The sequence below is a fragment of the Heptranchias perlo genome, unplaced genomic scaffold (genome assembly GCF_035084215.1).
Source record: "Heptranchias perlo isolate sHepPer1 unplaced genomic scaffold, sHepPer1.hap1 HAP1_SCAFFOLD_428, whole genome shotgun sequence".
In the NCBI taxonomy this organism is placed as follows: Eukaryota; Metazoa; Chordata; class Chondrichthyes; order Hexanchiformes; family Hexanchidae; genus Heptranchias; species Heptranchias perlo.
Window position 1 is genome coordinate 1 of NW_027139440.1, and position 13,536 is coordinate 13,536.

The following is a 13,536-nucleotide window of genomic DNA, read 5'->3' on the forward strand; positions in this document are numbered from 1 at the left end:
TTGCGCGGTGTCCGTTCATCCGTTGTCGCAGTGTCTGCATGGTCTCGCCAATGTACCATGCTCTGGGGCATCCTTTCCTGCAACGTATGAGGTAGACAACGTTGGCCGAGTCACAGGAGTATGAACCATGCACCTGGTGGGTGGTGTCCTCTCGTGTGATGCCGGCCTCAACCGGGATCTTGGGTTCATGTCACGCTACACGTTACCCCACCAGCGAACAAATGTTATCTGTTTTTAATATAACGGGTCAGTTGCTGTCTTTTCTATGTTTCTACCTCTCTATCTCTGTTTTTTGTGTTTGTTGTTTTTTTTTGGTGATTTGTATATTCTGAGACCTGGCAGGTAACACCTGTCTGTCTGCACACTGATTGCCTTGGCAACGGGCAGTTGAAAAAACTGTCTGTTATCACCAAGCATTGTTCTGTGAATTATAAATGCGACTTCATTTCGAGGACTTCATTTCCACATCGTTCACCTGAGGAAGGAGGAAGCCTCCGAAAGCTTGTGAATTTAAAATAAAATTGCTGGACTATAACTTGGTGTTGTAAAATTGTTTACAATTGTCAACCCCAGTCCATCACCGGCATCTCCACATCATGACTACCATCGACACCACAAACTGCCGGCTCACAGTGGAAAGGATATCCAAGAAGATCGCGCATTTAGACACAGACATCAAGTTTTTACAGAGCTGCAAGAAAGCAGACAAGATCCCGAAAGGACTCCAGATCACGAACCCACTCAGGTCCACATACAACTCGGATTATGCTGAGAGACTCTGCCGCCGTACATCTCGCACACTCCGCAACCATCTCGTACACCAACTCTACAGCAGACGCCACAACCTCGAAACCAAGATAGAGTCCATACTCTCAACCTGTACTCAGGACACAGCAGACCAGCTACGATATACCGCCGAACAGACGAGGCAACGGAACTACGCTGCCTACATGAAAACCAAGAGCAGGAAGCTTGAGAAACTCGGCATCACCACCAGCATCGACCAAGCTTCCCCTGGTACCATGGTTGCAACCACAGGGAAGTCTATCGTCAATTTGTCCGACCACACCCTTCAACCAGACGAAATCGAAGTTCTCAGCCGAGGGCTCAATTTCTGCCCCACTACCAAAATGGACCCCACTAGTCTCGCGGCGGACACAGAGGAATTCATCAGGAGAATGAGGCTCCGGGAATTCTACCACAAACCACAAAATTTCAGCAGCGAACCCAATGAGACAATCGACGATCCGGAACAGCAGACAGAGGGATCCGCGGTACAGCAACCGAAGAGGAAAGAGTCAAACTGGACTCCTCCAGAGGGTCACTGCCCTCAGCTGGACATGTATGCTCAAGCTGTCAGGAAATGCGTCAATGCCAGATTCATCAGCCGCACTCAGAAGACAGTCCAGAATGTCACCCGAGCACAACGCAACGCCATCAACGCTCTCAAGACCAACTGCAACATCGTCATCAAACCAGCGGACAAAGGAGGAGCCATAGTCATACAGAACAGAACGGACTATTGCAAAGAAGCATACCGACAACTGGACAACCAGGAACACTACAGACGGTTACCCGCAGACCCGACCAAAGAACACACCCACCAGCTCAACAAACTGATCAAGACCTTCGATCCAGACCTTCAAAGCATCCTACGCACTCTCATCCCGCGTGGGAGACTTCTACTGCCTCCCAAAGATACACAAAGCCAACACACCTGGACGTCCTATCGTATCAGGCAACGGAACCCTGTGTGAGAACCTCTCTGGATACATCGAGGGCATCCTGAAACCCATCGTGCAGGGAACCCCCAGCTTCTGTCGCGACACTACAGACTTCCTACAAAAACTCAGTACCCACGGACCAGTTGAACCAGGAACACTTCTCACCACGATGGACGTCTCGGCACTCTACACCAGTATCCCCCACGATGACGGCATCGCTGCGACAGCATCAATACTCAACACCAACAACAGCCAATCTCCGGAAGCCATCCTACAACTCATCCGCTTCATCCTGGATCACAATGTCTTCACCTTCGATAACCAGTTCTTTACCCAAACACACGGAACAGCCTTCGGGACCAAATTCGCACCCCAATACGCCAACATTTTCATGCACAAGTTCGAGCCGGACTTCTTCACTGCACAAGACCTCCAACCAACACTATACACCAGATACATCGACGACATTTTCTTCCTATGGAACCACGGCGAAGAATCACTGAAGAGACTACACGATAACATCAACAAGTTCCATCCCACCATCAAGCTCACCATGGACTACTCCTCAGAATCAGTTTCTTTCTTGGACACACAAATCTCCATCAAAGACGGGCACCTCAGCACCTCACTCTACCGCAAGCCCACGGACAACCTCACGATGCTCCACTTTTCCAGCTTCCACCCGAACCACGTCAAAGAGGCCATCCCCTATGGACAGGTCCTGCGAATACACAGGGTCTGCTCAGACGAGGAGGAACGCGATGGACACCTACAGACGCTGAAAGACGCCCTCGTAAGAACGGGATATGACGCTCGACTCATCGATCGACAGTTCCGACGGGCCACAGCAAAAAATCGCATAGACCTCCTCAGGAGACTAACACGGGACGCAACCAACAGAGTACCCTTTGTCGTCCAGTACTTCCCCGGAGCGGAGAAACTACGCCATGTTCTCCGCAGCCTTCAACATGTCATCAATGACGACGAACACCTCGCTATGGCCATCCCCACACCTCCACTACTCGCCTTTAAACAGCCACCCAACCTCAAACAGACCATCGTTCGCAGCAAATTACCCAGCTTTCAAGAGAACAGCGTCCACGACACCACACAACCCTGCCGCGGTAACCTCTGCAAGACATGCCAGATCATCGACACAGATACCACCATCACACGAGAGGACACCACCCACCAGGTGCATGGTTCATACTCCTGTGACTCGGCCAACGTTGTCTACCTCATACGTTGCAGGAAGGGATGCCCCAGAGCATGGTACATTGGCGAGACCATGCAGACACTGCGACAACGGATGAACGGACACCGCGCAACAATCGCCAAACAGGAGGGTTCCCTCCCAGTCGGGGAACACTTCAGCAGTCAAGGACATTCAGCCACCGACCTTCGGGTAAGCGTACTCCAAGGCGGCCTTCGAGACACGACAACGCAAAATCGTCGAGCAGAAATTGATAGCCAAGTTCCGCACCCATGAGGACGGCCTCAACCGGGATCTTGGGTTCATGTCACGCTACACGTTACCCCACCAGCGAACAAATGTTATCTGTTTTTAATATAACGGGTCAGTTGCTGTCTTTTCTATGTTTCTACCTCTCTATCTCTGTTTTTTTTTTGTTTGTTGTTTTTTTTGGTGATTTGTATATTCTGAGACCTGGCAGGTAACACCTGTCTGTCTGCACACTGATTGCCTTGGCAACGGGCAGTTGAAAAAACTGTCTGTTATCACCAAGCATTGTTCTGTGAATTATAAATTCGACTTCATTTCGAGGACTTCATTTCCACATCGTTCACCTGAGGAAGGAGGTAGCCTCCGAAAGCTTGTGAATTTAAAATAAAATTGCTGGACTATAACTTGGTGTTGTAAAATTGTTTACAATCATTTGATTAGGCAGAGTCAATATGGTTTTATGAAAGGGAAATTGTGTTTGACAAATCTACTGGAGTTTTTTGAGGATGTAACTAGCAGGGTAGATAAAGGGGAACCAGTGGATTTGGATTTTCAAAAGGCGTTCGATAAGGTGCCACATAAGAGGTTGTTACACAAGATGAGGGCTCTCCCCTCTCCCGATCACGGCCTCTCGCTCGCGCGCCCTCTCGCTCGCGTGCCCTCCTGCCATTGGTGTTCCCTCTCTCCTGCTGGCCAGGCTATCCATTTGGTCAGCTACCAGGAGGGAAATGGAACAAAAAAGCATTAATGAGGTCCAGTCGGGTTCTTTGGCTGTTTCCGGCCTCCCTCCCACCCTCAGCCACACCGTGCCCCACACACTCCTCCACTCCCTCTCCCTCCCACCCTCCACTGCACCCCCATAAATATCGGGGCCATTAACTACATTTCTCTCCACAGATTTCCAGCATCCGCAGTTATTTTGTTTTTATTTTACATTAAATAATTCATTATCTCATCTCAGATGACCTAACAAGAGCCCCACACCTATTACGATGGGGATGATTCTATTCATGTCAACATAAGAACATAAGAAATAGGAGCAGGAGTAGGCCATACACCCCCTCGAACCTGCTCCGCCATTCAATAAGATCATGGCTGATCTTCAACCTCAACTCCACTTTCCCGCCCAATCCCCATATCCCTTGATTCCCTTAGAGTCCAGAAATCTATCTATCTCAGCCTTGAATATACTCAACGACTGAGTATCCACAGCCCTCTGGGGTAGAAAATTCCAAAGCTTCACAACCCTCTGAGTGAAGAAATTCCTCCTCGTCTCGGTCTTAAATGTCCGACCCCTTATCCTGAGACAATGCCCCTACGTTCTAAACTCTCCAGCCAGGGAAACAGCCTGTCAAGCCCTCTAAGAATTTTATACGTTTCAATGAGATCACCTCCCATTCTTCTAAACTCCAGAGAATACAGGACCATTCTACTCAATCTCTCTTCATAGGACAACCCTCTCATCCCAGGAATCAATCTAGTGAACCTTTGTTGCACCCCCTCTAAGGCAAGTATATTCTTCCTTAGGTAAAGAGACCAAAACTGTACACTGTACTCCAGGTGAGGTCTCACCAAAGCCCTGTACAATTGTAGCAAGACTTCCTTACTCTTGTACTCCAACCCCCTTGCAATGAAGGCTAACAAACCATTTGCCTTCCCAATTGCTTGCTGTACCTGCATGTTAACTTTTTGTATTTCTTGTACGAGGATACCCAAATCTCTCTGAACGCCAACGTTTAATAGTTTTTCACCATTTAAAAAATATTCTGTTTCTTTTCTTCCTACCAAAGTGGATAATTTCACATTTCCCCACAAAACTCCATCTGCCACCTTCTTGCCCACTCACTTAACCTGTCTATATCCCTTTGCAGATTCTGTGTGCTCCTCACAGCTTACTTTCTCACCTAGCTTTGTATCATCAGCAAACTTGGATACATTACACTCGGTCCCTTCATCTAAGTCATTAATATAGATTGTAAATAGTTGAGGCCCAAACACTGATCCTTGTGGCATCCCACTAGTTACAGCCTGCCATCCTGAAAATGACCTGTTTATCCCTAGTCCCTGTTTTCTGTCCATTGACGAATCCTCTATCCATGCTAATATAATTACCCCCAACTCCCAAACCCAAAAGCCATTTAGGACTGAGATGAGGAGGAATTTCTTCACTCAGGGTCGTGAAGCTTTGGAATTCTCTACCCCAGAGGGCTGTGGACGCTCAGTCATTGAGTATATTCAAGGCTGAGATTGATAGATTTCTGGACTCTAAGGGAATCAAGGGATATGGGGATTGGGCGGGAAAGTGGAGTTGAGGTTGAAGATCAGCCATGATCTTATTGAATGGCGGAGCAGGTTCGAGGGGGTGTATGGCCTACTCCTGCTCCTATTTCTTATGTTCTTATGTTGACATGAATAGAATCATCCCCATCGTAATAGGTGTAGGGCTCTTGTTAGGTCATCTGAGATGAGCTAATGAATTATTTAATGTAAAATGAAAACAAAATAACCGCGGATGCTGGAAATCTGTGGAGAGAAATGTAGTTAATGGCCCCGATATTTATGGGGGTGCAGTGGAGGGTGGGAGGGAGAGGGAGTGGAGGAGTGTGTGGGGCAGGGTGCGGCTGAGGGTGGGAGGGAGGCCAGAAACAGCCAAAGAACCCGACTGGACCTCATTAATGTTTTTTGTTCCATTTCCCACCTGGTAGCTGACCAAATGGATCGCCTGGCCAGCAGGAGAGAGGGAACACCAGTGGCAGGAGGCCACAGCCAGGGACCCTTGGGCTCAGTCAGGCGGTGAGATAGAGAGAGACAGAGAGCCCTGCTCCTCCTGGCCCACAAGGAGTGCCGGAAAGGGCACTTACCTTCTGGAGCCGGCAGCTCCCGTCTCTCTTTCACTGCCGGGTTCCCAACCCCTGGGAAATCGGTGCATCAACAGTCAATTTTAAATCAGGCTCCCAATTGTACCGTGGGAGCCTGATTTTAATATATAATTTCAACTACCCTATTATTAACTGGGATAGAATCAGTGTAAAAGGTCTAGAGGGCGCAGAATTCTTAAATTGCATTCAGGAGAACTTTTTTAGCCAGTACGTAGCAAGCCCAACAAGAGAGGGGGCAGTTCTGGATTTAGTTTTAGGGAATGAGGCTGGGCAGGTGGAAGGAGTATCAGTGGGAGAGCATTTTGGTGATAGTGATCATAATTCAGTTAGGTTTAGCGTAGTTATGGAAAAGGACAAAGACAGAGCAGGAGTAAAAGTTCTCAATTGGGGAAAGGCCAATTTTACTAAGCTGAGAAGTGATTTAGCAAAAGTGGACTGGAAACGGCTACTTGAAGGTAAATCAGTGTCAGAGCAGTGGGAGGCATTCAAGGGGGAGATTCGAGGGGTTCAGAGTAAACATGTTCCCACAAAGAAAAAGGGTGGGACTCCCAAATCTAGAGCCCCCTGGATGACAAGGAGCACACAGGGTAAGATAAGGGAAGCTTATGTCAGACACTGAGAGCTCAATACTGCAGAAATCCTAGAGGAGTATAGAAAGTGCAGGGGTGAAATTAAAAAGGAAATCAGAAAAGCAGAGAGAGGGCATAAAAAAAGAGTACTGGCAAGTAAAATCAAGGAAAACCCAAAGAAGTTTTATAAATACATAAAGAGCAAGAGGATAACTAAGGAAAGAGTAGGGCCTATTAGAGACCAAAAAGGTAAACTATGTGTGGAGGCGGAAGATGTGGGTCTGGTTCTTAATGAATACTTTGCGTCTGTCTTCACAAAAGAGAGGGACGATGCAGAGACTGTAGTTAAGGAGGAGGAGTGTGAAATATTGGATAGTGAGAGAGGAAGTATTAAGGGGATTAGCATCTTTGAAAGTACATAAATCACCAGGGCCGGATGAAATATATCCCAGGCTGTTAAGAGAAGCAAGGGAGGAAATAGCAGAGGCTCTGACCACCATTTTTCAATCCTCACTGGATACAGGCCTGGTGTTGGAGGATTGGAGGACTGCTAACATTGTACCGTTGCTTAAAAAGGGAGCGAAGGATAAACCGAGTAATTACAGGCCAGTCAGCCTAACCTCGGTGGTGGGCAAATTATTGGAATCAATTCTGAGGGACAGGATAAACTGTCACTTAGAAAGGCACGGACTAATCAAGGACAGTCAGCATGGATTTGTTAAGGGAAGGTCGTGTCTAACTTGATTGAATTTTCTCGAGGAGGTAACATGGAGGGTCGGTGAGGGTAGTGCATTTGATGTAGTGTACATGGATTTTAGCAAGGCTTTTGACAAGGTCCACATGGCAGACTGGTCAAAAAAGTACAAGCTCATGGGATCCAAGGGAATGTGGCAAGTTGGATCCAAAATTGGCTCAGTGGCAGGAAGCAAAGGGTAATGGTCGACGGGTGTTTTTGTGACTGGAAGGCTGTTTCCAGTGGAGTTCTGCAGGGCTCTGTACTAGGTCCTTTGCTTTTTGTGGTATATATTAATGATTTGAACTTGAATATGGGGGATATGATTAAGAATTTTGCAGATAATACAAAAATTGGCCGTGCGGTTGATAGTGAGGAGAAATGCTGGAGACTGCAGGAAGATATCAATGGACTGGTCAGGTGGGCAGAAAAGTGGCAAATGGAATTTAATCTGGAGAAGTGTGAGGTAATGCATTTGGGGAGAATACACAATAAATGGAAGGAAACTGAAAGGTGTAGAGGAAGTGAGAGAACTTGGAGTGCATGTCCATAGATCCCTGAAGGTAGCAGGACAGGTAGATTCGGTGGTTAAGAAGGCATACGGGATACTTTCCTTTATTAGCAGAGGCATAGAATATAAGAGCAGGGAGGTTATGCTGGAACTGTATAAAACACTGGTTAGGCCACAGCTTGAGTACTGCGTACAGTTCTGGTCATCACATTACAGAAAAGGTGTGATTGCACTCGAGAGGGTACAGAGGAGATTTATGAGGATGTTGCCGGGACTGGAGAATTTTAGCTATGAGGAAAGATTGGATAGGCTGGGTTTGTTCTCTTTGGAACAGAGGAGGCTGAGGCGTGATTTAATTGAGGTGTATAAAATTGAGAGGCCGAGATAGAGTGGATAGGACGGACCTATTTCCCTTAGCAGAGCGGTCATTAACTAGGGGGCATAGATTTAAAATAATTGGTAGAAGGATTAGAGGGGAGTTGAGGAAAATATTTTTTCACCCAGAGGGTGGTAGGGGTCTGGAACTCACTGCCTGAGAGGGTGGGAGAGGCAGAAACCCTCATCACATTGAAAAAACACCTGGATGTGCACCTGAAGTTCCGTAACCTACAGGGCTACGGACCAAGTGCTGGAAAGTGGGATTAGGCTGGGTGGCTTATTTTCGGCCGGCGCGGACACGATGGGCCGAATGGCCCCCTTCTGTGCCATAAATTTTCTATGATATGAGAAGTGTGAGGTAATGCATTTGGGGAAGTTAAACAAGGCAAGGGAATACACAATAATTGGGAGGCTACTGAGAGGTGTAGAGGAAGTGAGGGACCTTGGAGTGCATGTCCACAGATCCCCAAAGGTAGCAGGACAGATAGATAAGATGGTTAAGAAGGCATATGGAATACTTTACTTGATTAGCTGAGGCATGGAATATAAGAGCAGGGACGTTATGCTAGAACTATATAAAACACTAGTTAGGCCACAGCTTGAGTACTGTGTACAGTTCTGGTCACCACATTACAGGAAAGGTGTGATTGCACTCGAGAGGGTGCAGAGGAGATTTACGAGGATGTTGCCAGGGCTGGAGAATTTTAGGCTGGGGTTGTCTTCTTTGGCACAAAGGAGTCTGAGGTAAGATTTAATTGAGGTATATAAAATTATGACAGGACGAGATAGAGTGGATAGCAAGGACATATTTCCCTTAGCAGAGGCGTCATTGACCAGAGGTCATAGATTTCAAGTAATTGGTGGAAGAATTAGACGAGAGCTGAGGCAAAATCTTTTCAACCAGAGGGTGGTGGGGGTCTGGAACTCACTGCCTGAAAGGGTGGTAGAGGCAGAAACCCTCAACTCATTTAAAAGTACCTGGATGTGCACCTGAAGTGCTGTAACCTACAGGGCTACGGACCAAGTGCTGGAAAGTGGGATTAAGCTGGATAGCTCTTTTTCAGCCAGCACGGATACGATAAGCCGAATGGCCTCATTCTGTGCCGTAACTTTCCATGATCCCATGTTAATGAGGTGTCCTGTCTCCACAGCGGGACACTCGGACGCCACAATATCCGCTCCTGTAAAAAAGGCTGTTGGGCACGTGCCCTATTGGGGTCAGGTTCCCTGTGTTTAACACTTTAACCCCCACCTCCCGAGCCTCTCCCGCCCGTCGCGGGCCGGCGGGGGGGTTCATATCAAGGCCAATGTTTCAGGTTGATGACCTTTCATCAGAACTGGGAGATGTTAGAGATATTATTTAACGTCATTGTAGACCACAATGAGGATAGTTTGCTCATCACTACATCAAACCCTCTACTGCCTCAGTGGCTGTTTAAACCTGTGCAAATTCACTTTGTTTAAAGGCACAAATCTTCAACATAACTCAATCCCAAATCCTTTCCGTGAAGGAAAAAAATCCCAAAACATGACACAGTCCTTACAACTCCTTTTATTTTCACATTTAAAGTATCTCTCGCCCTTCAAGAAGTTACTTTTGGTTTGAACAGCAAAATTACAGCAGCGCCGAAATTTTGAAAAATACACAAAATAAAGTAATGCAATTTTTTAGGGAGCCATAGCCTCATTCCTGCTGGAAGATAAATCTCAGGCCTCCAGTACTCACATCCCCTCCACCACATCTTAAATCCATCACTGCTCTAAACTGTACTTTCGGTTTTACCCCTACAACAAAAGTGATAAACTTTTGGGTATGCCTGCAACATAAATGACCACAGTCCCTGTCCTGCTGCACTTTCAGGCTAACTCCTTGTCTTCATGTGTCATCAGGTTTATATTCACAATTGTTTTTGAGCTGTCACCTTTTGTTAGTTGGGAGGATTACTGTGCCCTTCTCTGTCTGACAGGTTCCTTTCGGTTTTTTTGTGAGTCAAGTGTTCAGAGATCTATCACCATGTTTAAAAGTCTCCAAATAAATTTATTGAGCAGTCCATATAGGAGTATCTCTGTGCCTGATATGGATTGCACATTCTCTGCTCCATAGAGCTTTGGTACAGTTGGTAGGAGCCAAGGCTAAGGGACCCCTGAGTGTGTGCGGGGTACCACTGAGGATGAACTATCTATATCTGCATAGCTTACCCGCACAGAATGCCGGTATACCTCTCTACCCAATAGGGCACTGACTGGCAGGGATACCTGCAGCCATGTGGGGAGAATCCCCGCCCCAGTTCCATTCTCTCAGGTCCCATCAATGAGTCAGGCTGGCTGGTCAGTTATGAGCAATGCCCTTCCTGGCCCAAATATTGAATTAACTCACTTCTGACCTTCCACTGTCAGACATTGCCAACTACATCCAAAGAAACCCCACTTCCACCTCCCCTTCCCCAGGAGGGAGTCAGTATTTGGTCATTTTGTCGCTGACAGGCATGGATTTGAGACCTCACTGGGCAGATGTAAACACCAAGCTGCCCTCTCTGTGAAATGTGTGAGTGCAGTGTCCCCATTCACCGATCAGAGTGTGGACTTGCACCATATCCCAGGGACCGATATCCCAGTACGGAGTGCAGGGCTTCCGCAGCAACTACTTGCCTTTCTGCAGCCTAATCACGAGAAGATCGAAACTTGGATATATGAGCCTGTGTTCACATGTCCAGCCTCCAGGGAACGCGTTCCTGCATCTGTCGTCTCATGCCTCAAAGCTGCATTGTCTGTTTCTCTTGCTATCCTTTGTTAGGAAAGGTTCAAAATGGTTATATTGCCTTAAATAATCCATGCAATACATCCAGGACACTGGCTGGTTACACTACATGTAAAAGATACCTGTGTTCCAGAATCACAGGTACCAATGCAGGAGGCTCCTCTTCTGCTCTCTTCTTTCCCAGAATGTTCACAAAATGCCCATCCGTGATTAAAATGTATCTCTGGGATGCTGAAAGGTCAATCAAGGACCCGACATTTGCTCAATGCTGGAGGGCTGTATGATTTTCCTGTAATTGAGAAATGCTGTTTCGGTGTGTGACTCTTTGTATGGTTCTTTGATAGGCACAAGCACTGACAGAGAAATTGGAACCCTACATTCGGAGCGCGTCCTCTCGATCAACGAAAATTTTCTGGCCATTGGTGAAATCAGTTACAGTTTACGTCCCCAATTCTAAAATACTACCAGAAGGAGTAGTACTTATCGACTTTCCAGGATCAGGAGACTCCAACAAAGCAAGGGATCAAATGTGGAAAGAGGTAAGATGGATTTGCATTTAGTATCACTGACAGTGTTCCTGACACTGTGAGCACAGCACGACAAAATTATTCGCTAGCAGCACAGTGATACAGATATCACGAGACCCATCACAGTGATACAGGGACCGTGAGACCCATCACAGTGATACGGAGACCGTGAGACCCATCACATTCGTACAGAAGTTTTTTATTCATTCATGGGATGTGGGCGTCGCTGGCGAGGCCAGCATTTATTGCCCATCCCTAATTGCCCTTGAGAAGGTGGTAGTGAGCCGCCTTTTTGAACCACTGCAGTCCGTGTGGTGAAGGTTCTCCCACAGTGCTGTTAGGTAGGGAGTTCCAGGACTTTGACCCAGCGACGATGAAGGAACGGTGATATATTTCCAAGTCGGGATGGTGTGTGACTTGGGGGGGAACGTGCAGGTGGTGTTGTTCCCATGTTCCTGCTGCCGTTGTCCTTCTAGGTGGGAGAGTTCCCGGTTTTGGGAGGTGCTGTCGAAGAAGCCTTGCCGAGTTGCTGCAGTGCATCCTGTGGATGGTACACACTGCAGCCACGATGCGCCGGTGGTGAAGGGAGTGAATGTTTAGGGTGGTGGATCGGGTGTCAATCAAGCGGGCTGCTTTCTCCAGGATGGTGTCAAGCTTCTTGAGTATTGTTGGAGCTGCATTCATCCAAGCAAGTGGAGAGTATTCCATCACACTCCTGACTTGTGCCTTGTAGATGGTGGAAAGGCTTTGGGGAGTCAGGAGGTGAGTCACTCGCCGCAGAATACCCAGCCTCTGACCTGCTCTTGTAGCCACAGTATTTATATGGCTGGTCAATGGTGACCCCCAGGATGTTGATAGTGCGGGATTCGGCGATGGTAATGCCGTTGAATGTCAAGGGGAGGTGGTTAGACTCTCTCTTGTTGGAGAAGGTCATTGCCTGGCATTTGTCTGGCATGAATGTTACTTGCCACTTATCAGCCCAAGCCTGGATGTTGTCAAGATTTTGCTGCATGCGGGCATGGACTGCTTCATTCTGTGAGGGGTTGCGAATGGAACTGAACACTGTGCAATCATCAGCGAACATCCCCATTTCTGGCCTTATCATGAAGGGAAGGTCATTGAAGCAGCTGAAGATGGTTGGGCCTAGGACACTGCCTTGAGGAACTCCTGCAGCAATGTCCTGGGGCTGAGATGATTGGCCTCCAACAACCACTACCATCTTCCTCGGTATGACTCCAGCCACTGGAGAGTTTTCTCCATGATTCCCATTAACTTCAATTTTACTCTGGCTCCTTGGTGCCACACTCGGTCAAATGCTGCCTTGATATCAAGGGCAGTCACTCTCACCTCACCTCTGGAATTCCGCTCTTTTGTCCATGTTTGGACCAAGGCTGTAATGAGGTCTGGAGCTGAGTTGTTCTGGCGAAACCCAAACTGAGCATCAGTGAGCAGTTTATTGGTGAGTAAGTGCCGCTTGATAGCACTGTCGACGACACCTTTCATCACTTTGCTGATGATTGAGAGTAGACTGATGGGGCGGTAATTGGCCTGATTGGATTTGTCCTGCTTTTTGTGGACAGGACATACCTGGGCAATTTTCCACTTTGTTGGGTAGATGCCAGTGTTGTAGTTGTACTGGAACAGCTTGGCTAGAGGTGCAGCTAGTTCTGGAGCACAAGTCTTCAGCACTACAGCCGGGATGTTGTCGGGGCTCATAGCCTTTGCTGTATCCAATGCATTCAGCCGTTTCTTGATATCATGTGGAGTGAATTGGCTGAAGACTGACTTCTGTGATGGTGGGGATATCGGGACGAGGCCGAGATGGATCATCCACTCAGCACTTCTGGCCGAAGATGGTTGCAAACGCTTCAGCCTTGTCTTTTGCACTCACGTGCTGGACTCTGCCATCATTGAGGATGGGGATGTTTAACTGTCCACCATCATTCACGACTGGATGTGGCAGGACTGCAGAGCTTTGATCTGATCCGTTGGTTG

The 13,536-nt window shown here is 47.5% G+C and overlaps 1 protein-coding gene across 1 annotated transcript in view; it reads left to right on the forward strand.

Moving 5' to 3' along the window:
• Positions 1–11,449: 11,449 nt before the first annotated feature.
• LOC137312362 (nuclear GTPase SLIP-GC-like) overlaps positions 11,450–13,536 on the forward strand; it is a 95,537-nt gene continuing 93,450 nt past the window's right edge. The window contains exon 1 of the mRNA XM_067978937.1: positions 11,450–11,553. Within this exon, the coding sequence (XP_067835038.1) occupies positions 11,542–11,553 (12 nt within the window). The 5' untranslated portion in view covers positions 11,450–11,541. The remainder of the gene's footprint in view (positions 11,554–13,536) is intronic.